The sequence below is a fragment of the Malurus melanocephalus genome, unplaced genomic scaffold (assembly GCF_030028575.1).
Source record: "Malurus melanocephalus ecotype Western Australia unplaced genomic scaffold, MMel_1.1 scaffold_1230, whole genome shotgun sequence".
In the NCBI taxonomy this organism is placed as follows: Eukaryota; Metazoa; Chordata; class Aves; order Passeriformes; family Maluridae; genus Malurus; species Malurus melanocephalus.
Window position 1 is genome coordinate 37796 of NW_026624462.1, and position 25741 is coordinate 63536.

At 46.4% G+C, this 25741-nt stretch overlaps 1 protein-coding gene across 1 annotated transcript in view; it reads left to right on the top strand.

The window, feature by feature from the left end:
• LOC130586632 (electrogenic sodium bicarbonate cotransporter 1) overlaps nt 1-21491 on the top strand; it is a 48145-nt gene extending 26654 nt beyond the window's left edge. The window contains exons 10-22 of the mRNA XM_057387503.1: nt 156-289; nt 2036-2307; nt 5428-5498; nt 5814-6002; nt 7008-7121; nt 7467-7628; nt 9325-9503; nt 10342-10414; nt 13777-13845; nt 15067-15240; nt 17090-17251; nt 19552-19648; nt 21406-21491. Coding sequence (XP_057243486.1) covers nt 156-289; nt 2036-2307; nt 5428-5498; nt 5814-6002; nt 7008-7121; nt 7467-7628; nt 9325-9503; nt 10342-10414; nt 13777-13845; nt 15067-15240; nt 17090-17251; nt 19552-19648; nt 21406-21452 — 1743 coding nt within the window. The 3' untranslated portion in view covers nt 21453-21491. The remainder of the gene's footprint in view (nt 1-155; nt 290-2035; nt 2308-5427; nt 5499-5813; nt 6003-7007; nt 7122-7466; nt 7629-9324; nt 9504-10341; nt 10415-13776; nt 13846-15066; nt 15241-17089; nt 17252-19551; nt 19649-21405) is intronic.
• The last annotated feature ends 4250 nt before the right edge of the window (nt 21492-25741 follow it).

Consider the following 25741-nt stretch of genomic DNA (forward strand, 5'->3'; position numbering starts at 1 on the left):
GTAACTCTGGGTTTTGTGGGACCCACAGGAGCCTCCCAGCTCGGGGTGAGCTGCAGGACAGACAGAGAATGCTCTCCCCTCAGCACACAGTGCCACAGAACAGCTCCCTGAGGGGGATTATCCTGCAGGAGTGACTCCTGTCYGTGTGTCCACAGGGCGTGTTGGAGAGCTTCCTGGGCACGGCTGTCACCGGTGCCATATTCTGCCTTTTGGCTGGTCAGCCCCTCACCATCCTGAGCAGCACAGGGCCTGTCCTGGTCTTTGAGAGGCTCCTCTTCAACTTCAGCAAGTGAGTATGTGGGGAGAGAGGGCGGAGGGCAGGAATGTCCCACACAAAGGAAGCCACAGCCAGGGAATGAACTGCCTGCTGCTGGGGAACGAGGGGATTTAGTGCACAAAATGAAACGTTTTGTTCCTTGTGSAGATCCGGTGCAATCACATCGGGGATTTTCTCGGCACGCATGTCCCGGGGCGCTGCCTGCTGTGTGGCTGCCTATCTCTGGGAGAGAGTTTTGCTCCTGGAAAAAAACCCTTGTCCACTTCAGTGCTCCCTGAGGAATTTGCTCTAGTTACARTGTGCTGCTTCTCCCAATCACTACTTCCCTAAAGAAATTAATCCAGCTCTTCACTAACAAAATCCCATGGGTCTCAAGGCTGCCAAAAATTTGTCCTTAAATCAGCAGTCATTTGAAATAATCACTATTATTTATGAAAGCAAAAGTGTCTGTGTTAGAAACAGCCCCCAGAATTCTGTGGTGGGGCTTTCTTGCATTTAAAGGCACTTGGTTTTTTTCCATTTGACTGGTATAAAGAGGTTCTTCTCCTTTTATGCTGTTGACAGCTGACACCCAGAGCTAAAGGGAGCCCATTTTGTTAGGTGTGCTCATTTACCATTCCCACATCTGCACCACCAGAAAAATACACCAGAATCCCTAAAGCCATCAGCAGTATGGATGAATTTACTCGTGGGGCTGGTGATCCTTTGGCTGGTGTTTTGCAAGGAGATMATTTTAAGTTCCACAGAATACACCCCCAATCCCTTGCAGACCATGTTCTCAGCATGGCAGTTTGTCCAGGACTTGTGTTCCTACATGAGGAAGGGATGGGGGCTAGAAAAAATGGTTGGAGAATTAGATGAGCTGCCAAAAGGCAAGAGTTCTGCAGTGGAGCAAGAGGAGGGCACCCTTCTTTTCTTCCTTCATCTGGAATAAATGAACAGAGTTGGGAATGGACACGCTGCACCTCTTGGCATCTGACGGGCTTGACAAAGCCCAGGTGCAGTGTGTAGCAGGAAAAAAGCAAGATGGAAAAGCACTTTGTACTGTTCTGGGAGGGAGGACGTGGTTATTTTTAAGCTGAGGAGGAGGTGGTGGTTGTAAAAGCCATTGTCCTACCACCCTGCCAGAGCAGAAAGGCAGGAGTTTTCAAAGGAGGCCTTTCTTACAAGGAAGTTGGAACCAAGTACTTTGATTTTTCAGTAATGCATTTGTGGTTGATCATATTCACAGCATGCTGTTCCCTGCTAGGAGCAAAATTAGAAAAACTTCSCATCCCCTGACTCATTTAAAGTGTGACTCTGTGTGTGTSTGTGTGAAGAGATCCCTAAAAGCCCCTTGCAGACCCAGCAATSCCTCTGGCCTCGGGTGCTCTGTGGTGCTGGCACTGGGACCAATCCTACAGGACACTGTGCTTCCCAGCCTGCCATTCCTGGCACCAGGGCTTGTCACAGAATCATAGAATATCCCAGGTTGGAAAGGACCCAAAAGGATCAGCAAGTCCAACTCTCTGTACCTGGCAGGACCACCTAAAACTAAATCATATGACTAAGAGCACTGTCCAGATGCCCCTTGAACTCCATCAGGTTAGGTGCCATGATGACTTCCCTGGGGAGACTGTTCCAGTGCCCAGCCACCCTCTGGCAGAAGATCTTTCCTTTAAATTCAATCTCACTCGGCATCATTCCATGTAGCATCTGTACTTCCTGATCTTCTCCAAGCCAATGTTTTCCTTTCTCACCACCCTTGCCTTGTTGCAGGGACAATGATTTTGACTACCTGGAGTTCCGCCTCTGGATCGGCCTCTGGTCAGCCTTCCAGTGTCTGGTTCTCGTGGCCACCGACGCCAGCTTCCTGGTCAAGTACTTCACCCGCTTCACCGAAGAAGGATTTTCCTCCCTCATCAGCTTCATCTTCATTTATGATGCTTTCAAGAAGATGATCAAGCTGGCAGATCATTATCCCATCAACTCCCAGTTCAAGGTGGACTACATCACGCATTACTCTTGTGCCTGTAAACCACTAGATCCAGGTAAGGGAGTGTTTCATTACCTGTCCAGTTTGGTAGGAGGTGGCCTTTGTTCTCTTTTTCCTTTGTACTGCAGCCCAGGTAATAGGTAGATTATTCCTTCTTTATCAGTTGTCTTCTGTGGTGTGTGTGGAAAGCATCCTTTTATGCTTTCCTKCCTTGTATATCCCAGWAGGGGACAGCCATTTGTGACAATGGTGGGAATAGAGGACACGGATTTCTTGTTGATTCAAAGAAATCCTACCTCTCCGTTTATTTTCGAAAGCCTTTACTTTACTTTACTTTACTTTTTACTTTACTTTACTTTACTTTACTTTACTTTACTTTACTTTACTTTACTTTACTTTACTTTACTTTCGAAAGCCTTTACTTTTAAAAGTATTTATTAGGTCTCGACTCCTGTGTTCCCCAGGGATATATTTCCTCCCATTTCTTCTACCCCACTGCTCACATTAGAGAGGACATCCACACGATGCTGAGCTTCTTATCCGAGCTTTTCTTTCTCCTGYTGTTCAGTGGGGGTTGCCACTGGAGTAGTCTTCTTCCCGAAATGTCTTCACACTGATGCCCGAAAAAGGCTAGAAATAAAACCCCATAGAGCAGTGTCTATAGAGCAGGTATTTGTTTATTGTAGCACTGGAGGTGAAGGGGATTTCTCCTTCTAACCCACCTGCCTTTGCATAAAATTGGCAGTATTTATACAGTAAGCATGGTGTAACATGAACATTGTCACTGCGCCCACCACCATATATATGAGTATGAAAATACATGTTATCACAGTTTTATAAGTGCACATGAGTCATCCTCTAATGAGAGACCATAATCTTCATCATGGTGGACTTTTCACCTTTGTCTTCACAGTATGCACAGTTGTGATGTTCGTGGGGTTTTTTCCTAGTCCTCCAGGTCTTCATATTTCATTTTTCAGCTCACTGCCTTGTGTGTCTGCCAAATTCTCATTAGTGCTCCCTACTGTTCCTTACTATAGCATCTACCTGTCTACGTCTACAGAACTTTTTTGATTTATGCTTCTTGGTGATTCTATTTTGTTGAGGCATTAATCCAGATGGCTGGGTTAGCAACATACACTGTATGTTGTTAATACCCTATATAAAAACTTATAACAATATATGAAAAGGCTATTATTGATAATATATTGGAAGCTATTACATTGTATATTGATAATAGGTAAAAAGCTATTACATTATGTATTGATAATATGTAACAAAGGTTATATAAAATTTTCAATCAATAGGCCTCATAAGCACCTTATAACTTTGACTTAAGCCATAGGTATCAACACCAGGGCACTGTTTTGTGGCTGTGGTCCTTTTATCTTCCTGAAATGTCCCTGGTCAGGTGCCCCTTTGTGGTGTGTAGTCCTTCTATGCTTTCCTGCCTTGTGCATCCCAATATGGGACAGCACTTGGTGATAATGGTGGGAACAGAGGACATGTACTTCTCCTTGTTTCAAAGAAATCCTACTTCTCTGTTTGTTTTTGAAAGTTGTGTTCCTCTATACCTTAAACTTCCCGGGCTAAACACCCATTGACTGTTTGCTGCACCCATGAGGTTTCTTGTGCAATCACATCTCTGCTTGGGCAGTGCCCACAGGCTCTGTCAATCATGACAAGGTCTTTCTCATGGCACCAGTCTTCAGATATCCTATTTTAGTCTCCGGAAGCTGAGAGGTAAATTTTACCCTGCATCCCAGCTGGAATGTCAGTATATCCAGCCTTCCTGGGAATTCTCCAGGGAGCATCATGACAGTGGAGAAGCTTTGTCTCCTTACATCCCTGTGGCTGTCAGTTAGTGCCATTCCTCCAGGAGTTCTGTGAAAGGGCACAAGTGGTGGCCAGGTCACTGCCACACAGCTCACGTCACTGCTGTTTCAAGTGYCAGAGCTGGGTTTATTCAAGGCGTTACCAAACATGGGTGGATCCCACTAACGGGTTGCACGGATGAGAGGGAAAGCACAATTCCTCACTGAGCCAAAGGGAAGTGTATCCATGAGGCAGCCAATCTGTGCAGCGTGGGCTGTGTGGCAGATAGAGTGTGTGTGCTGTGGGTCTGGGAACAAAGGGTTCCAAACCCAAATCCAAACAGACAGACCCTGGCTGCACCATTAGGGAAGCGGGGAGCMCTCCTAGGATCCCACAAACAATGGGGAGTGAGTAAGAAAATTGGTGTGTGCCCAAGGTAAAGTGCAGGTTGTGTTGGCACACCTGTCCAACAGGAAAAGCTGCTGGCTGCTCCTTGCAGGTGTCGGGAGCTGGTTCCCCAGGAGCTGGGTGCCTGTTAAACACAGGCTCTTGGCGAGCACATGGATGCTGCTTCTGCCTCCACTGGAATGGCAGAGTGGTTTCCTTTTTGAAACTAGGACGGGAATGGTCACTGCCAAACTGGAAGTCTCCACTTCCCATTGAAACACTTGTGGCTGTCCAGACATCCAAGTGAAAAAAGTTTATTTATGCAAAACCTCGGTAAGCCGTGAGGACGGGGCCACGAACCCGTTTGCAGGAAGGATCTCATTTCTAAATGAAGTTTCAAATCCAGGATTCCTAATGCTGCAGAAGCCACAGGAAAACACGTCTCTGCCACAGGGAATGCTGCCCCTTCTTTCAAAGAAATGATCCTCATCCTGTTGATTTCAATTGCTCGCCATCTTTTTTCTTTAATTCAAAACTGTGTTTATGCTGGACACTGAAATGCGTTTTGCTTTTCTGGATATATTTGGCATTGTGCTTGCATTTGAAATTAATCATTAAGAGTGTTCTGTGGGTATTTAATTTAATCCAGAAATCATTAGAAAAATATTGGAAAGCTTTGAAATGTTATATTGTCTGTCTGGTTTTTTGTATTTTTTTTTTCACCAGGAACTCAAAATATAATCCCGGTTGGGTTTGGGTTGTGTTTCAYTTAACCTTTTCTTTTTCTGTTTTGTGCGTGATTGATGATTGAGGCTTTTGTGTCTGTCTGAAACACTTGTGACTCACTTTACTGSAKCAAAGAGGTGGCAAACAGCTTGAYAGAGTCAAGAAATTRTTTAATAATTGAAATCTGCTCTCCTTCCTGTTTCCTGYATCCTGCTCACTATATCCTCTTTTTTCTTCTCTCTTGCAGTTAATAGCTCATTACTTAACAGGACAATGGTGCTGTCAGACTATGAGCTGGTCTCTCCCTCCTCAGAGCTGGTGAGTTCCCCTTGGGAAGGCAGGGATCACAGGGGCTGCAGAGTCTCACAATGCCACTCTATTGGTGAGATCTGGGTAATGAGGAGACAGCAGTGAAGCTTGATGGATCACATCCATTTGTGGGGGAAGGAAGCTGAGATGCAGAATAACAACACCTTTTAGTCAGACAGGCAGGAGGACGGTCTCACCCAAAGCGTTCTATGATTCCATAGTTTTTAGCCTCTGCATGATGCCTCCCTGTTCCTCTCAGACATTCTGTCCCAACATGGGTAGATTGTACACAGCCTTATCCAAACATTCCCTTTTTTTCTGCAGGACAACACCACCATTGACTGGGCAGCTCTGACAGCCAAGGAGTGCTTGAAGTATGGGGGACAACTTGTGGGCAACAACTGTGACTATGTCCCTGACATCACCCTCATGTCTTTCATCCTCTTCTTTGGCACTTACACCTGCTCCATGGCTCTGAAGAAATTCAAGACCAGTCGCTACTTTCCCACCACTGTAAGTACCTCCTGTCACCCCATTCAAGTGCACAGGTCAGCCTTCCTTTTGCAGTAGCTGTCCTACACACAGGGAGAGATGCTCTGCAGGGAAGCCAAGTTGGGATAAAAGTGCAACTGGTGKTTGGATCTGATTAACAAAGGCTTGCCTGGGATTGCTCCCAGTGGTTCTGGAGGGCACAGGTAAGGCAGCRGAAGAGCCAAGAGGAGTCATAATCTGTCGTGGGAATGTGGCAGGGATTTGAAAGGTGCTGAAGGGGACCCTTTCAAGCTTTCAGGTGCATCTGTTTGTTTTGCCCCCCCGGTGAGGCTCCCAGGCCAGGCGTGCGAGCCAGCGCTTCATGTGTGTGCCAAAGCCCTTTATGTCTGAGATTGCCTGGTTTCTGRCATTCCAAAACACAGGGATTTATCCTGCATGGATGTTTACTGTTCCACTGTATTACAATTGAACCTCTCTTATTTTTAATAAAAAGGAAACAAATTCCATCCGGGCTGGAATGCAACTCAATTTATCTGTAACCATGTGAACCCAGGAAACCTGGAAGGAACAACAGCTCTGGAAAGCTCACACAGTTCCAGGCTCACATAGTGGCTCCTGCCTGGTTAAATTCTGGGGTCTGATCAGTGGCAGCTTTAAGCTGTTGTATTCCAGTGACTTCAGGAGAGCTGCAGTCTYAGGGATTTAGCAGAGAAACCTGGTKCATTTTCCTGTCTGCTTAGTTAGATTTATTACTTGAACAGCAAACAATRTAATCTCTGCCAGTCATTCAGAGTATCTTATTTGTGGAAGTTTGTGTTGTTTTCATGCTTCCATTTAGTCCTTAGAGAACACACTAAAGTACCAAGGCATGCCTGGCAAATGACACTGGGCATGACAGTGGGCATATTTGTGGGAGAAGAAATGATGAGCTTGTCTTGCCAYGGGGTTTCTCATGTAGACACTAAAGGTGGGTGAAATGGTGTTTCGTGGTGCTAATTCCTGTTATGACATCACCTTCTCTTTCAGGCCCGGAAGCTCATCAGTGACTTTGCCATTATCCTGTCCATTTTGATTTTCTGTGGAATAGATGCCCTGGTTGGTGTGGACACACCAAAACTAATTGTGCCAAGTGAATTCAAGGTATGTTGTTGTCAGCTTGTTTGCTGGCCTTAGGAAGAGGTTCCTTTTCCCTCACACCTGCCMTGTATGGAAGACTTGCCCTCAGAATGGGAATGGAGTCAGTGGTCTGGAAAAGGCTGATTTACTCAGATTTGGGTTACAATGCTTTTTTGTCACCATCATTTTGGTTGGCTGATATATCTCCTAAATTCTTCCTCCATACTTGGAACCTCTCACTGGTGTTAATGGGAAGGGTGTCAAGTGTCTCCTTGGAGCTCCAYTGCTGGAAGCAAACCTGACTTTGGGATGTCATCACCCGTTATRTTGCACCTCTAACACAAGCTTTCTCTTCCTTGCCCTTCAAAGCCAACCAGTCCYGAGAGGGGTTGGTTTATCCCACCTTTTGGAGGRAACCCGTGGTGGGTGTACCTGGCAGCAGCCATCCCTGCCCTGCTGGTGACCATCCTCATCTTCATGGACCAGCAGATCACCGCCGTCATCGTCAACAGGAAGGAGCAYAAGCTCAAGGTGGGTGTGCTTTGTGCCTGGAGTGTGTGCAGGGGCTTTTCCTCCTGCCCCTTCCTCCTTTGTGGACATGAGCCTGTTCCCTGGCTCTGGCTGCTGTTCCTGGCTTTGTGGCCAAAGCTGCATGGTCCTCTCAAAAACRAGCAATAAGCTGGAGAGATTTGGGACATACCAAGGGCATAGCCCCAGTTGGATGTTATTTAAAGAAGAGCTGACACATAACAGCCTGAGATGTAGTCATGTTTTTAAAATAAACTTTCTAGACCAGTGCTATGCAGTTTTTCGTGCCTGTAGGGTTTTTATCTTTTCCCTGCATGGTTAGTTCTATTGAAAAATATTAAATTCCTGTAAAAGACTCCCTTCCTGCTAACAGGACACGTTTCAAGTGGTCTGACCCATGGGAGKAATGACTCCCTCAAAACACAGGTAACAGTGGGTCATTATTTAGATACCTGTTTTATCATTTATAAGGAGTGCTGTTGGAAATGGGGAGGGAGCTTCTGCTTGGAAAAGAGGAGGATGTTCCTATTCATGTAATGTGTGATTTAAGATCATCCTGAGCCCAACCTGGAGGAGAGAGTTAAAGTACTAGGGAATGAGAAAGGTTTCTTGGGCACAGTGATAACTTGCTGGCTGATGGTTTTAAAAAAACGCCTCTGTTTTTTTTAAAAACCAGATCTGGGCAGATAAATTCCATACTTGGGCCCTCATGTTCCTCAGAGATGGCTGATCAATTGTAGGTCTGTCTCCTGCACCTCACTAAGCAGACATARCATTTTCTTAACCACTGCAAGAAAATACTTACTGTTCTTCCCTCATGAAGAAGAGGCCCCTCATCTCTGCAGCTTATGAACCACTGAATGTTGTTTTCTGTCAGCACTGCCTTTACTTTTTTAGTAACAGAGTTATAAACWCTCCAGCAAAGTACTGTTTGATATAAAAAATGTATTCCCTGCTCCCTTTGTTATGGTGTGAGCATGATCTTTTGYGGAATTGAGCATTCACAAGCCCTATTCTGTTGTTCCACGCCAAAAAACACCTCTATACACAACATGTGCTATAGGAAAGAGTTTTTTTTTCTGCTCATCCCTTGCTAAAGTGTTGGCAGGGTGTTGCTGGGTGCCCATCCCGGAGCCACCAGCCAGCCAAGGTAAGCAGCACATGTGTGAGAAAAACAGTGAGAACAATTCAAGAGAAGCTGGATTGTTCTCCCTCCTGGGTCATCCTAGGCCTGGATCATTTGTTTTTTTCCARTAAAATCAAATTGAATGGGATTAAAAAAAGGTTAATCTGTTTTAAAATAGCATACCTTAGAGATTTATCTACTGTTTTTCTGAAGATCCCTTTTCTTGGTGGCTCTTTTGTTTCTTCACTTCTTCTCTTGGCACTTGTGACTGCTGGATTTCCTGTGTTATTTCATTAAAGGATTTTAAAAACAGAGGATCAGAGGTGTTTGAAAAGGAGTCAAAAATGAGGGCAGCTTTCTCCTTTGGGTGGGSAATGAGGCTTCAGCTGTTCTTGTTGCACTCCTGAAGGAGCCTGGGGTCAGGTCTTGAGGGAGATGTTCATGATGTGTGTCTGGTGTTTGGCTCTGTTGGCCAGGATGGTGTGGAAGGAAATGCTGCCTGTCCAGTGTGYCTCTGCCTTGCTTTATAGGCATTTGCAATAATTAATCTGAATGTTGTTTGTCTCTACACAGAAAGGTGCTGGATATCATCTGGATTTGTTCTGGGTGGCCATTCTGATGATAGTCTGCTCCTTCATGGGGCTGCCCTGGTACGTGGCTGCTACCGTTATCTCCATCGCTCACATCGACAGCTTGAAGATGGAGACTGAGACTTCAGCCCCTGGAGAACAGCCCAAGTTTTTGGGAGTCAGGTATGTCCAACCAGGAAGCCTTAATTACCTTGTCTGCCTGCAAAATCCTTATTACAAAGAATTTTGTGCTGCTGTCTCCCTAGTTCAAAAGCCAGTTCCTTGGACAAACCCCCATGTGACTCTTCCAAAGTTTATTTGGCCACGTCAGATGCAGTGTTCCTGTGTTAAAGGAAATTTCCTGCAGGTTTCTTTATCCAGGATTCCTTAGCAAATGCTATGGTCAAACATGCAAACCTGTCATACCTAGTGACACCAGCTCTACTTAATGAAGCATTTTTCCTGTGTTTGGTTGCCTTCTTTAAGTGATCTGCAGTGCTTCCAATGGGAGTGCTCCTGGAAATCAGGCTGCTTGTTTAGGGCAGCTAAGTACAAGTTTTATGGCCTGACTTTCAGTGTTAAGAAATATTACTAGCTGAGGGATTTTTGGATGTGGGGAGCCCTGTGGGTGCTGCTGAAGGCTCATGTTCAGCACTTCCTGAAGGTCTGAGTGATTTATCTGGCTGTTGGAGTGCTCTGGGCAGGGCTCACAAYATGTTACTGATGATTTATTGCCTCTCTGCATGCTCTGAGTATAGCTGTGCAGGGAGCTGGGAGTGCTGGTTTGTAATGTTTAGCATGTAAACACACTCCTCTTTGCTCACTTGTGGTGCCTGTTGGTCCCCAAACAGWGTAACAAAACAATCTGGGGCTTGAAAAGAGAGGTGTGCAGGGCTTGGTCAGGATCCAGCCACCTGCCTGATGCTGTTGGCTGAAAAATATGGCTGCAAAAATGAGTTTTGATTGAGGATTGCTGTTGGAGTTAAGTTCTTGTGGTTCTCACCCAGTGATGTTGTTTCAGGGAGCAGAGAGTCACTGGAGTCATCGTTTTTATCCTGACTGGGGTGTCTGTTTTCATGGCTCCCATCCTGAAGGTAAGGACTGTTTACAGTTCCTTGCAAGCTTAAATCTAAACCTTTTGGAAGGAAAACCAGCATGGCTSTAGTGTGCTAGAATAGTGACCAAGTTCAGGGTTGGAGTTCTTGGGCACCGTATTTTTTTTTCATTTTAGGATTTTTTTTCCATGTTTGCATAAAGTTAAGTTTCCCTTTTCTTTTGTGATGTGTTTTATACCTCTGCTGGGCCTGTGTTTTATGGAAAACATATTGTGGATAAAGCTCAGAGTATGGAAAACATGTTTCTGGAGCAAGCAGTGCAATTAAATGGCATTTCTTCTTCTCCTGAACCTTTTTTTACCTGTGAGTTTAGCCAAGGCTCTGGACAGATGTGCCATTGCATCCAGGTAGGTTGCTGTTTTCTGAGACCAGAAATTGGTTGGCATGTGGCCACAGAGACATGCACCCTTCAGTGAATCATCAGATTGTAGAAGGAAAATGGCAAACCTGCTCATCCCTGCCTTGTGGGGGACACTGCCTGCTCCAGGGGTAGCGATGGAAGTGGTACCAAGCACAGACAGACACACTGTCCAATGGGCCATGGCAGTTGCAGGAGCCTTTATCCATGCATCCAGAGGCTGATGGGACAAACAGAAGATGTCAGACCAGTGGCACCGTGCATCATAACTACAGGAGCATTTCTGGAGGCTGCAGATGAGGTTTTAGAAGCCACAGRGGCTGTGAGGCACAATGAGATGTGAACCTGAGGGCAGGAGGCAGGCAGGGAGTAGCAATCTGCCTGTGGAGAGAGTTGGACACTGTGGCTTTCCAAAGCCAGTGTGTTCCTGTTGTTCATTTCTRAGGYTGTTTGTAGAGCTCAGATTTTGGTGTCTTGGGTAACAGTTCCCACCTCCACACAAACAGGCATTTCCGTGCCTTTAATTCAATGCCTGATTGTGTTAATCCTGTTTTTCATGTGACCTTTCCCTGCAAGATCCCTYGTCCTCTATTCCACCGGGGTCTGCTAATTCCTGTGTTACTGCTTCAGTCATTGGTTGCCTGTGCTCCCCCTAAGACAATGTGTGGGGAAGATCCTCGCTGGAGGACGCCTGAGGATAAGTCAGCACACTCCTGGCCCACGTGCCAGGGGGAAGGATTTGGCAGGATTTCAGCACCTTTGGCAAATTCCAGTGGCAGGGTCCTGCCGGAGAGAGCTGCTCTGCTGAACCCATTGAAGAACATTTCACTCTTCTGCCAGCGGCGAATTGAACACTGACAATTCCAAATTCAATAAACCAGTCAATCCACAGAATAATCCCAGCTTTGTTTTCTGAGGSCTTCGCAGTGGTTGTGCTGGTTTTGGATGTTGCCGGTGTTTCTGCTCAGCCAAGGCAGATCTCCACAGAAACATCCTTGGCCCTGCTAGGAGAGTGACAGGCGCTTTCTTATAAATACAGTTTTAATCCTGTTGGACTGCAGCAGGGCTGCTCAGAGCACCAAAGCCAGCACTCCCACTGTCAGGGAATACTTTGCCAAGAGAAAGTCTTCCAAAATGACAGCACCACTTGCTGCTCTGCAGGGTAATGTACTGAGGTTTCACCTCAGCATGATCTGCAGGTTTAATCATCATGGAATGGTGAAATAATATACAGACATGTTTCTTACTTTTAAAAAACCCCATGGAAATAAACAGAAGATGAGGACAAGAGAGCTGTRAAAATGAGCTGCAAAGCTCAACTCGTGATTACTGGAGCTACTGTCTTGTGTTGTCTCTTCCTTCARTCCAGTGAGGGCTTTGAACCCGTGGTCACCCACAGCTTTGTGAACCACAGGCCGGGTCCCCCTCCTTCCACAACGGTGTTGGCAGACCCCACACTGCAGAAAAAGCATTTGCTTTCTACTGGGAAATATCAATGCAGCTCACTGGAAGGATGAAATAAAGCCAAGAGAAGGATGAGTTGGCAATTAAGAAGCTCTCAGGAAGTGATGGGCAGTGAGACTCGGGAAGGAAGGAAAGAAGGAAGGAAGGACAGAAAAATGCAGGCAGGGAGGCTTTGGATAGCACATGGCCAGGTGACTTTGGTGCTCATATACCCCCAGGGAAATGCCTGCCAGAAATGATAAATAAGGTGGTGGAGAATATGCTAAACCACTGGATACTGCTGTGTTATTTGCCTCTTTAAGGAGCCTGTGCAGAGTTTGGAAGGGGAGGGTTTCCAGCACAGGAGGCACCGTGGCCGGACTGAGGCTGCCATTCAGCGACAGCCACCTGGCACTGCACAAGGGACTGTCCTTTGGAGCTCCTTCCATCCTCCCTGGGCTCCAGTAAATCCCACAAAGGCCATTATTCAGCTCCTGCCTGTTCCTGTCACACCAGGCTGGATGCCCAGTTCTGTGTTGGGGGCAGAGATTCATTCCAGGGAGCCTGACTGGTGTTCCCCTGCACCTTCCTCACTCCCGAGGGGAGATGTGTCTGATGGCAGGAATGGGCAGCACTTGGCACTTTGAGGGAGCAGCAARTGSTGTTTGAAAGGACACATTCTGGCARTGAAGAAGGGAAATGGCAGCCCTGTATTTGGGAGTAGTTATGGATTAATGTTTGCAAGAGACGGAGCAGGCAGAGATTGGGTTGGCATGACTGTTGTTGCTGAGGTGGGACTCCAAAGAACAGCCTTTCTGCATGGATTTGCATGGTTTACCAAGCTGCAGTGGACATGGAATCACAGGATTGTTTCAACTGGAAAAGCTCTCTAAGATCACCCAGTCCCACCAGCACTRCCAAAGTCACTACTAAACCATGCCCCCCATTTACCCTGCTTTTAATTCCTCCAGAGCTGGTGACTCTACCACTGCCCTGGAAAGCCTGTGCCASGGCTTGACAACCTTTCCATGAAGGTTTCCCAAATATCCCACCTAAACCTCTCCTGGTGCAACTCGAGTCTGTTTCCTCTTATTCTATCACCTGTTATCTGGGAAAACAGGGTATGCCACAACCTACAGGATCGTGCTGCCTTTTCTTCTTCTCTGCTCTCTGCTTCCAGTCACAAATCCAGAGGTGAAAGGCAGTTTGAAGCTCACTGGAACACACTTGCCCAGCTCTTCCTTAACTTGCTGGGTGACTGGCATCATTCCCTCTGGTTCTTAACAAGATGTCCACGTCCTGGTGAAGTGGGAGAGTGTGATAGCACAAATGTCTTTGCATCTCTCAAAACACAGCGGAATAATTTATTGCTGTTAATTCGGCTTTATTTTGCTTTATTGTTTGTATGACTTCATTCCTCCATGTTGTTCACACATGGGTGCAGTGTGAGTTGATGTCAGGCTGGAAATGATGTCCCACCGTGTGTTAATGGTGTGTGGGGAGGTTCTTCACCTGCTCTCTCCTGCTCTTCCTCCCACAGTTCATTCCCATGCCTGTGCTCTACGGTGTCTTCCTCTACATGGGAGTTGCRTCCCTCAACGGCGTGCAGGTGAGCAATAACCAGCACAGAGCTCTTCCAMAACCCTCCAGCTTTCCCCTTGTCCTTTGCTGCCTCCTCTTCCTTGCCAAGAAACCCATGGAGGGTGTCAGCTGTTGACAAACATTGCCAGCGCCTGGGTGTCCCGAGATGGAGACAAGGGAGAGTGGCCAAGTGTGCACTGTCAGTGCTGGGGGTGCTTTGTGAGGACCTGGGTCAATCTTTGGCWACCAGGATGGSGCTTGGAGCWRCCTGGTCTAGTGGAAGGTGTCCTGCYCGTGGCAGAGGGGTGGARCAAGATGATCCTTAGGATCCCCTCCAACCCAGACCATTCCAGGACTCTACAGGCTTCAGCCCCAGCTCAGGCTCACTCCCAGGGTGATTTGGGTTCTCTGCCAYGACTGAAGGCAAACAAGGAGGATGATTTATGGCAACAGGGTTATTCCTCAATGCTAACGAGCAGGAACATTGTTCTCCAGGGAGGAGATGCCAAGCCCCTTTCTTTGTCGTTGAGGAAATCTTACATAAGGAGCCATTCTCATGCCCAGCGCCTGTGGCTTGCCCAAGGAGGCTGGAAGTGGTTTTGTTGCTTTCTGGCACCCTGTTAATTGTGGCCTTTCTTTTTCACACTGAGCTGTGCCCTAAGGGGAAGGGACTGCCTGTTCTGTGAGCCCCAGAATTCCCTCGGGCATTCTGTAAAGCAGCCCCAGCTTCCATTCACTGGTGCAGGATCWGTCTGGTCCCAGCAGTGGCAGTGAGCCCGTGCTCTGGCAGGGGACAACGAGGGGATTGTCCTGTTGGCCCCAGGGTGGCTCTCTGGAGAGGATTTCCCCTGCTCCTGGCCCAGGTGGTGGGGGCACTGCCATCAAGAGTGGTTTTTGCTCAATGAGAAATSCCCATTTTGGTTTGACTCCAAGCCCATCCGGTGCAGCAGAGAGCAAAGGGACACTGCTGGGAAAGCTGCCTGTCTTCCTTGCTCTTTGGTGAGGTGCTGTTCTGTTTTCTGGCAATGCAGTGGGTGCCCTCGCCTCTGTTGACCTCTGCTCCTGATTTATTTGGGGAAAACAAAAGCATTCTTCCTAAATGCTGAATGTCTCTCTTTGGCAGGAGCRGGGAAGGGGAGAACAGCAAAAATTYCCCAGTGTGATGCTGACCAGTTTGGGCATTCATCTTGTTTTCTCTTTTTTATGCATCCTGGGTTTCATGTCAACATCCCTTCATTTTCTTTTGCAGTTCATGGATCGTCTGAAGCTGCTCTTGATGCCTCTAAAACACCAGCCTGACTTTATCTACCTGCGCCACGTCCCGCTGCGCAGGGTCCACCTGTTCACCTTCCTGCAGGTGGTGTGCCTGGCCCTGCTCTGGATCCTGAAATCCACTGTGGCTGCCATCATATTCCCTGTCATGGTAGGTGATGCTCTCCTTCACCTCCCTCACCTGACCACAGCCTGCACCTTGGCCAGCTGTGCACTCCTGTAATGTGGAAATCCAGCCTTCCTCATCAAGYCTCTGGCTCAGGGCTCCACTCATAGCACTCATGCATGGGGTCAGTGTGGCTGTGGCTGCCCTTACWGAAATTCTCTGGAGGAAAACAAGCCTGGAAAGTTAATTTTTTCCCAGGAAGGTGTAGTTAGTGTTGACTGTTCCTGGCTGCCAAGGTTAGATTTGCCGTGGCTTCTCCTTGAGCTACATGAACCAAGTTGGAGGGGCACAACTTTCCTGTTTTAGCAACACTAACTACCAGGTACTTTTAAATAGCACAAATTGACAACACCGAGAAGGAGGTTCAGTGTTAAGAGGGGTGCCAAAGGGAGGGAAAGGGAATGTCTCTTCCTTGAACTCAAGTGAAAAGACACTAMTGTTTCCCTTGAGAGGATGGTTATTCATATTATTACCAGAGCTATAGACACAGGCAGTCTTTGGCTTGGAGATGGATCAGACTTCTGCAAAGGCAAAGCTTTATGAAACTCATGAATAAATCTTGGCCACAGGTCACCTAATTCTGGGTTTATGGACAAGTAAAATCTCAGTTGTAGGGGCAGGTAGGAGCTGCTGTGCTTATTTAAGGGACAGAAGGAGAGTGGGCAAAACCCAGAAAAAGAACAAGATGGTGAAATGGGAAAAGATGATGCAAGTAAAAAAATCCTCCAAATGTTCCTGCTGGGACACATGCTCCTGTAAAAGGTTAAAAATCAGCAGCTCTCACTGAGGTGGCATTCCATCACTGTTCCATTGCTGTGTTGCACTGATGTTGGAAGCTGAATCTAAAATCTCTTTGCCCATATTAGAATCTGAGTGAAACCCAAGTCTGCCAAAGTTTGTTAGAATGGTGCAAACTCAGGGAAGGCACAGCCACAGCTGCAGTTGAGCTCCATCTGATGGCAAAAGCTCAATTTTCTGCACTCATGAGCAAAAAAGCTACCAACTTCCAGTTTGTGAGGAATCAGCCAATAGCCAGCTCCCTGTTTATTTGGAGGAAAGGCATTTTCCTCACAGTAATTGGTAGTGGGATGATCACGGGTGTCTGCATGGCATCTTTCCACCCCTGAGTCTGTAATCGTGTCTTAAGTTACGCAAGTCAAAGCTTGAGATGCTTTCCTGGGAATTGTTTGTGCCRTGGATCATCATAAGGACAAAGTTTTCCTTAGAGGCAGCCCGTTGGGAATGGGTTACAGCTTCCAGCCTGTCGATGAACCCCTTGGCAAAGTCTGTGTGGGATCTCAGTGGCCTCTGATGGGGGTGTCAGACCCAGTGTCCATATAAACACACATTTCACTCATGTCCCTTCCTGTTTCCCAGCRCTTTCATTGCAGTCTTGCACAGAATAAGCTTTTCCTCCAGTTTCCTGCTGCCAAAATGCGAGTAAACTTTATTCTGCAAATGCTGGGGGAATGGATTGGCACTTGTCTGATTTCTTTCTTAAGAGCTCTTGCTCCTGGGGAAGTGGTGAGAAATAAGTTAAGGCTTTATTACTCAGGCTGTCCTGTGAACCTGCCTCCAGAAGTAAATCAAAGTGCTCATTTCTATTCTCTTTATTATTTAGTAATAATACTGTTTTGTGTCCACTGCTTGTTTTCTTGCTGACATGAGGCAGTCACAGCAGAACCTTTCAAGCTGACAGAGATGGTGTTCACCACCTTCTTTGTATGTTCATTTACAGCCAGAATTCCAGAGTGTGGGATTAGAAGCAGAACTGAGAGGAATGCARTGTTCCAAATGAAAGGTAAAATGTGACCAGGAATCCCTCTCTTTGCAGATCTTGGCCCTGGTGGCAGTCAGAAAAGCCATGGACTACCTCTTTTCCCAGCATGACTTAAGCTTTCTTGATGACGTCATTCCAGAAAAGGACAAGAAGAAGAAAGAGGACGAGAAGAAGAAGAAAAAGAAGAAGGGCAGTATGGACAGTGACAATGAYGATGTAAGGAGCTTCCTGCTCTTGTGACATTCCTCCTTCCTAGGTWGTTTAACCCCTGCCCAGTGCTGAGGCTGGACATTTTCCAGCCTCAGCAGCTCAGTTTTCTGCTGCTGCAGCAAATGGGTCCCAAAGAAAACTTCTTTCCTCCACTGCTTGCCCTTTTCCAGCCTGTGGTGGGTGGTTTGTGCATTGCTAGGAATGAAATCACACTTTCCAACAGCACCAGGTACCTGCTGAGATGTCATGCCCCTTGTTAGAATGCCTCTCATCACCCTGCCTCCTCCAGCTTCCCTCCTCCACCATTCTCCCCTTTGTTGTCTCTTACGTTTTAGGAGGAGAATACTTTTCACCAGCAAGTCTGGTCCGTCTGGTTTTATTTATTTTTTTTAAGTATTTTTGTAATGGCTCTTTTCRAAAGCACAAAATAGATGTGATTTGTCCTATTGCAGGAAAAACTGCTTTGTGTTGTTAAAACTCATCACCTAAATGTTTCCTGAGCATCCATGCCCTCTGCAGTACACTCTGGTCCTACCTCAGCATGCCCTAAATAGTGAAAAGTGACCTGGCTAAACCAGACCCATGTGCCTTTGACTGTTCTCTTTCCTCCTGTATGTATAAAAAGAACTAATGTAGTCCTGGTGCCTTTAAACATTCTCCTGCTCAGGTCTAACTCAAATCCTTTAAATTTAAATACACTCSGTGGTGTGTTCTAAGCATGGAGTCATTTCTGCTCATTTCCACGAAGTAGGGCCTTTCCTGGGGTGTAGGGAGAGTGAGACCACCTGAAGCAGGAAAAGAATCCCATTTGAGCACAGCAGGAAAAACAGCTTGGAGGATTGATTTTTACTTCAGACAGCAAGCTACCCTGTCCCATTACTCCAATTCCAGGGTGAGGGTTTTCTTTAGCACCTCTGTGCAAACCAAAATGAGATTAAAAACRGCCCTACTGAGTAATCAGCAAAGGTTTGGCTCCATCCCCTCCTCCTGACTGCTGTGAATCCAGCAGCATTGTATCCCAAGCCGTGGCTCCCCTCTCTCCACTATATTTTAGGATATCTCCTCTCTTCCCAGGCTTTTCCTGAATTCCAGGTACAGTAATTAATTAATGGCTAAGAGATTTTATGCAAAATATTGGTTCTTAACTCTTGCTTTTTTTTTCAGCACTTGCTTTTACCAGCTTCCTGAACATACAGCACTGGGCATTGCTGGTTGGATTATTTTCACACTTTCCCTTCCAGAAATATCCACCCTGTGGGATTTGGGGGTCAATACATGGATCTGAGTTCAGCCAAGGGAGCTGTTGGGTGTTGCTTGTGCTTTATTTGTGCTTGTCCCTCAGTCTCATCAAAATAGTTCCTAGKAAACATCTTGCTCTTGGGGTATGAAATAAGGCACTGGATGTCAGTTATGTTAAAAAATAAATTTAAAAGGAGAATAACAATCCAGGGAGAGCCTTTCTCTGGCCTCCTTACTATTTTTCTGCCCTGACTGGAAGGTCTCCTCCCTCCACCCCAGTGTTGTGAGTCTGATTCTCTTCAGGAACAAAGATGTCCCAAAATGCTTGGCAAATCCCAGCTTCCTGCCTTTGCCAAGTTAGGCAGTATCAGCCTTTCCTTGGCTATGAGGAGTTCCCATTATTCTTAAAAAAGCAAAACAATTCCAAGCATCTCCAATTAAGCAGAGGCAGGTGGGTGACAAAAGGCAGTGGGGTGTAAAATGCTGCTGGGACCCCAGCTCTGGGGGACCCTGGCTTTTCCCTGTGCCTCATGCTGAGCTGGTTGATGGCCAGGGTTACAGAATTCTTCTGGAATTCAGGAACCAGTGTAACTGAGAYTRGGTTTGACTGCACTTGCATTACAARGGGAGCTGAGACATTTGGATATAAGGAACCTCTGCCATGTTGTATCTGGGCCCTAGAGTGCAAGTAGGAACAACCAAGGGCTTTTACAAAAATCCCAGCAGGATAAAGGTTTGGATGAGCTTTTCCAGCAGCCACTGTCCTTTTGTGTCTGCCCACAAATGCATTTTCCATCTGTATTTCCTGCAGCTGGCWCCAGGCAGAACAGAAGGTGTCTTAAAAGCCAGTGGGTGGGAAAGGGGAGATTTATTACAATTTCCAATTCCATGAGATTATTCTTTCAGTCTGTTTTACTTTCAGAGTAKGAGGGGATGCTTTTCTCTTTTTCCTCCTTTTYTYTTCCCKAATCGTACAGAACTATGTAAAGGATAATTTTTATGTGTGGGAGACRATAAGAGAGGAGCAGTGGGAATATTCTAAGACATTTTACACGTTTCTTTCACAGTCTGACTGCCCCTACTCAGAAAAGGTCCCAAGTATTAAAATCCCAATGGACATCATGGAGCAGGAACCTTTCCTAACTGATAGCAAACCTGCCGACAGTGAGTAGAACTAAGCTCTTGCATGCCTGCTTGACTTGCACTACAAAAATATATCTATGTATATTTAGAGGGGGTTTTCTATTTTTTAATCTTTCCTTTTACTTGAGAAGTACTTTTTTTATGTTCCTTCTTTTTCCTCTCTCCTTTTTAATTTCCAGGCCCCTGCTTTATGACAGATTTTGCTTTTGTGAGCTTTTTTTTTTTTCCTTTGCTGGTTACAAAATCAGTGTTGTTCCTTCTGGTGCCTCCACTTTAAGTGCTTTTTTCCAACTCCTGACAGGTCTCCTGGCCACCCACTCTCTCCTCTCCTGTTCTCTTCTCTCTTCCCCTCTCCCTCTCCCCCTTGGTGTTAACCTGCTGATGGTGGGATTTATTTTTTTTTTCCTCTGAGCCTGGTGTTCTGGATTTGCAGCGCTGTCCTGTCACTGTTTGTTCCCTTAGGTGCCMAGCAGTTACAAAAATCAGCAATTAACAGAGTAATTCATTATTTGTGTCATTAAGCTGCACAGGCARAGATCAGTTGGCCATTTACATGTTTCTCTTCTTCAGTGGTTTGTGCTCTTCTTTTTGTTTTTAATTTCTCACGTTAATAGGCATAATTGATAAATATCTTTATTTTCAGTCATTCCCACTTTACATTTTCCTCTTCTAAGTGAGGAATCACAGCTGACCTTGGTATTTTTGCCTTTGGGATGACTTTTTAACATACTAAGGGTGTCATATGCTCTTTTCTTCTGATATAGTAGGGGAGAAATACAAAATAAGGGAATAAATGAGTGCTGCTGCCAGGCTAGTGCTTCCTAGGAGCAGGACCTAAACCCCAGATCTTTAGACCCTTATATTATCCATAGGGTTTAAGAGCTGGGAGCCAGGTCCCTTTCCTTTTGGTGGCACATAGAGGCCTCAGGAAATGCTGAGCATTACCCTTGTGGGTTTTAGATACAGGAGCATAGAGATTGGTGCTGTAAAACAAAACCATTGGAAAAGAGACATTTTCCTGGCTATTTGGATATCCTCAGTGTTTTGCYGATGTCAGCACATCATCCAAAATCAGCCACAGGCAACCACACATCATCCTCATTCTGTGAGAACACCCTGATGTACTAAAATAAAATTGCATCCTAAATATTGTTTCACAGGATTTTAGGATCAAATGCCTTTTTTTCCAATATCTTAATGGCTAAAATAGTTAAGGAAAAGGTAATTTTGCCATCAACCTGTTTGTTGGAACGCCCTTGGAGAGGGAATGGGGTAAAYCACCCATGAACTGAGTTGTTGCTGGTTTGTGTATTGATACATTTTTATAATCCAGTAYTTTATTTGCTGATTTTTAATTAGAACCAATGCCAAATAAAAATCAAAACATATCAGGCCACTGGAATAACAAAAAAAAAAAGCTGTGATCCAGCAKCACTGTGGAATTGTGCTTGAATATAGCTCTATGATCCAGAGTATATTCCTGACTGTACCTCTACCATCAGCAAAGGCAGGAATAGGAGTCTTATTTCCAGAGAACACCCTTCCCATAGGATCAGGAGAGAGAAGCCAGTCCAGCCACGAGGCACCCTGTTTGTCCCAAGGGATTTGGGTGCCAAGTGGGAGCACAGGGTAATTGAGGGGTACACCCAAGGCAGTGTCCAGCCCRAAAGGTGGGGGAGCTCCTGGGAAACAGGTCCTGTTGGCACCTCAAGGGGTTTTACCTTGGAGGAGAGGYGTGATGGAGAGTTTCCTCAACAAGCTGTGAATCCATCTGGCAGGTAACAGGAAAAGAGCTTGGCCCGTAGATGTGGGTTGGAGGAGCTGAGGCAGGGCTGGAGCAGCAATGACAGCCGAGGCTTTCTTCCCCCAGGAGAAAAATCACCAACATTCCTTGAACGCCACACATCGTGCTGATACAATTCCCTTCCTTCAATCACACGCCATGCCAAGGTAAGAACCTGGAAATGCACTTTGCAATGATGCACAAAAATGCACCTCTGTTCCCCCTCAGAACACAGGAAGATTCCCATAGGGAATTCTTAAAAACCACCTGGAGAACATTCCCTACAAGGGGTCGTTGCTTCCCAAGGTGATTATGAACAAGTTGATTCCATAGTGGTTCCAGCCTCTGGCACTGTTTGGGATGGGGAAAGGAGAATCTGTGAGAGAACCAAATGCTCCACTGGCCTCGGATAGACCCTGGCTGCAGCACTGAGGACTGGTTTGGGAACCAGAGCAGGAGAAAGATGTGCAGCTATTGGAGGAGTCCAGAGGGGTGTTGCCAGGAGGGAATAATCCATTTTTCCACATCTGTGGTGGAAAATAGAATAAATAATAATCTTAAATTGCAGCAAGTAATAATTGCTCAGAGTCCAGTCCCTGGGGGCCAGCTTGGGCCTCCCAGTACCGGGAGGGGGACCTGGACCAAGGCAAGTTTGTTCCTTTGAAATGCTGAAGATGTGTCTGCGCTTACAGGTCTTAGACAGGGCCTGAAATTGATCCCAATGGTGATACCTGGATTATTTCAATGGCAGTTGAGGGGTAATGTCACAGCCTGAGGTCAAGCACCAGGATGTCTGATCCCTGCAAGTGTCCAAGGCCAGGGTGGATGGTTCTTGGAGCAACCGTGTAGTGGAAGGTGCATGGAACTGGATGAATTTTAATGTCCCTTCCAACCCAAATCTTTTGGGGATCCTKTGAGGCACAGGTGCTGTACATTGGAGCTCCTTTGTCTGTGAAATGGGTGGTTTTGCCTGCTGCTGTGAGCAGTGTTCAGCCCAGCTCATTCACATTATCTGTGTGTGGGCCTTACCTCAAATCCAGCAGTGCATCCCCAAAGACTGGCATTCATCCTGCACTCACCTTGTCTGTCTTCTTCACAGCCCTCCACGAACTCCAGGAAAAGTTGTGCCTCAAATTAGAATAGAACTTGAGCCTGAAGACAATGGTTATTTCTGGAGGAGCAAGGGAACAGAAACTACTTTGTAATTTGTCTGTCTGTCCAATCTTTTACAAATYCATKTTGTCACTAGCCAAATGTTAAGAAGCTCCCTGCTCCCAGCAGCAAAGGCAATTGAGCCACCCCGCTGCCCCTCGCTGCCATGCCCCAGCTCTCTCCCAGGACTGGGATTGTCCTCTCCTCGGCTCCGAAGGGCTGCTCAGGATGTCACATYGGACCTGTGGCACTGCTGTTGTGAAGCAGTGTTTGCCTGGCACAGCAGAGCTGACCTGAGCTCATTCCGTGATGCTGGAACGTGCTGCTAACCCTGCGCTCTCACCTGTAGATAAAAGAGAAGGTACTTCACTCCCAGCACAGACAGACCATTGCCATCGCTGTAGCATGTTTGGAAATGTCCCTTTCCTATGCAATTTTTTTTTTAAAGAAACACTTTAATGGACTTAATCTGTCAGGTACATGGAAGAGTGTTATTTTCCTAGATTATTTTGTTTAAATTATGGGGGCCTAACCTACGACTTCTTTTTTTTTTTGACAATTTTTTTAACCTTTTTTTAATTACTGTAAAGAAAAATGAATTTTTTTCCTGCAGCAGGAAACATATAGTTATGAGTAGTTCTACCTCTTATTTCTAGATGCCAGGCTTTCTGTAAAAAATGTATTGTACCATATATAATGTGATTTTTACAAAAAACAAACCCACGACACCGCACCACCATCTCCAGGACGTGGCATAGGGCTGGATCAATTCAATTAACACCACCTGCTCCAAAGCATCTGTTTTTCTWAGGGTTATGTTGGTTTTTTGGAGTTTTTTTGTGAGTACTCTCTGCCGTGAAGGAGACGGGACATAAGTGAAATCTCCTTTGATTTTAGAGGAGTGTTAAATGCGTTGTTGGTCCAACAGTGCAGATGTTGGATTGCTGGTTGTATCCCTGTTGATTTCTGCCATGGGATGGCTCCATGGTTTCCTGGGAGCACCAGAGTGTGTGTGTGCAGTGAGGAGTGTCCCAGAGGAGGAAGATGATGAAGGTGACCTGCTGGGATGTTCATCCTGATGCTCGGAATYGCAAACATCTGCATCCCCTCCTGCATCCCACACCTGCTGACCATCATCTACAGATTTACCCTAAGTCTTGGGTTCTCAGCCCCACACCTGGCCATGCAGCACGACCAAGCAGGCCAGGCATGGGCATCCCAGGATTCTGGGGTGGAACCAAGCGTGTGAACATCACCTCTGGAAGAGAGGATTTTTTCTCTGTAGCATGTTTATACTGGTGTGTGCACCTAAACATGCATTTGGGAAACTGGGCTTCACCAGGACRTGAGGTAACACACTAAAAGCTTCATCCAAAAATGAAAAACAAAAGAAGAAAAAGTATCCCAGCTCTCCAGGCAAATTCCCCGATGGAGACAATCCCATCACAGAGGAATGGGCACAYGCTGCCACTTGGTACTTGTGAAACCAAAGTCTGGGTTGGTGAAGTCAAGAGGATTTTCTGATGGTGCTGAGACCTTAAATGCCAAATTTTAGCATCTRCTCCCACATAGGAGCCATCACCTCCATACAGTCCCCTGCTTGCTCTCGAGGGGTCTCCCCTTGTATTTGCATGAAATCTGTGTGGCTCTCCCAGGAACCCAACTGAAACCRGCTCTGAAAATGCTGGGGAAACGTGGCAAAGGCCTGAAGAGGAGCAGCTCTGGGATCCCTTCTGCTGCCAGACAGGTAACTGGGGAAGTGTGATGGCAGCTTTAGCCAATGCTCTCCATGCCTTGGTGAGCAGCATCCTGGCTCCAGCGGGGACAGACTCCAGCCTTGCCTGCCAGGAGCTGCCTGGGTCCTGCCCAAACTGGGGATGTGCAGCAATCCTGGAGGAAAGGTCAGGCAGGTGGATCACAGGGGCTCTCCCGGGCACTTGGGTGGGCACAGCTTCAGTCTGCTGCTGCCTGCTGATCTGTCTCCCCAAAAACGAGGTCTTCGCTTGCAAAGTGCAGTAAATGCACTTGAAGTGTCCTGAGTGCTGATCTAGATYTTTCTGTCTCTGTCTTGTGGTTTTTTGTGTGGTCCTAAGGGAGCGGTTGTGCCCAGGGCAGCGCTGCCAACAGGACCAAGGGTTCTGTGGCTTTCCATGAAGGAAGAACAGCCACCTCTTGGGGCAGGGAATAGCCTGCAGMGTGGCAAGGAAAGCTTCTCTGCGCACCCTATGCCTTTGAAAAGAACTGAAATGTCCTTTCAATCCAAATTSGGTATTTTGTTGGAAAAGCCTGGGTGGGCGCTTCAGGGAATAGGTGGAGACTGACCCAAAGCCCTCCAAGATCAGAGGCAGCAGTCAAAAATGACTTTCCCCCAGCAAACCCAAGGTCCCAGCTCGCAGTGGGACCCGTGATGGCCACCTGCCAGAGTCAGCTTTGTGCTCCCCCCTCCCCAGGCTGATACACCATTGTACCTGTATTGGAATCAAATTGCACTTTTTTATTATTGTTTTTAATTCTCATAAGTCCATGTTTGGAGAGAATGAGAACCGAGGATGAAATGAAGTGGATCAAGATGGTGGAACTAAAAGGAACAAAGCAGAAAACATTTCAAATATATTAAAGTGATTTTTTTTCCAGTAATATAAAACATGAAATTCCTTATAACATYATAGTATTTTACAGTTTTATGAAGCTTTCTATTGTGACTTTTATGGAATCAAAAGATGAAGATGATGAGATATTTTAGCATTTATATTTTTCAAAATTAAATGTATACTGAAAATAAAGTAACTTTATGCATTTAYGGGGGAGTTTGTGTGTTTTCCCTCATTATGTGCCCATTGTATTGTGTGATTGAATCGAGATCCCAGAATCAGTGTGGTGATACAAAGGGYCCCCCCCAACACTCAGGTGTTGGACCCACTGAAGCTTTGGGATACTTGGAGGAGCGGTTGGAATCCAGGGCATGGACAGAAGGTCTGGAGGTGGCACAGCATCTCTGTCCAACTCAGTTGCCTGTGCACAGCAAGGATGAGGCCAGTCTGCCTGGGCTTCTGCACAAAAGGCCCTGTTTTGTGGGCTTGTTCCTTGGTCAGGAATAACCAGTGGAACAGCAACCWTTGGAGCGTCTCTGGCTCCAGCGTTATGAGTGCACTCACTGTGTGCTCACTGCACCTCAGCAG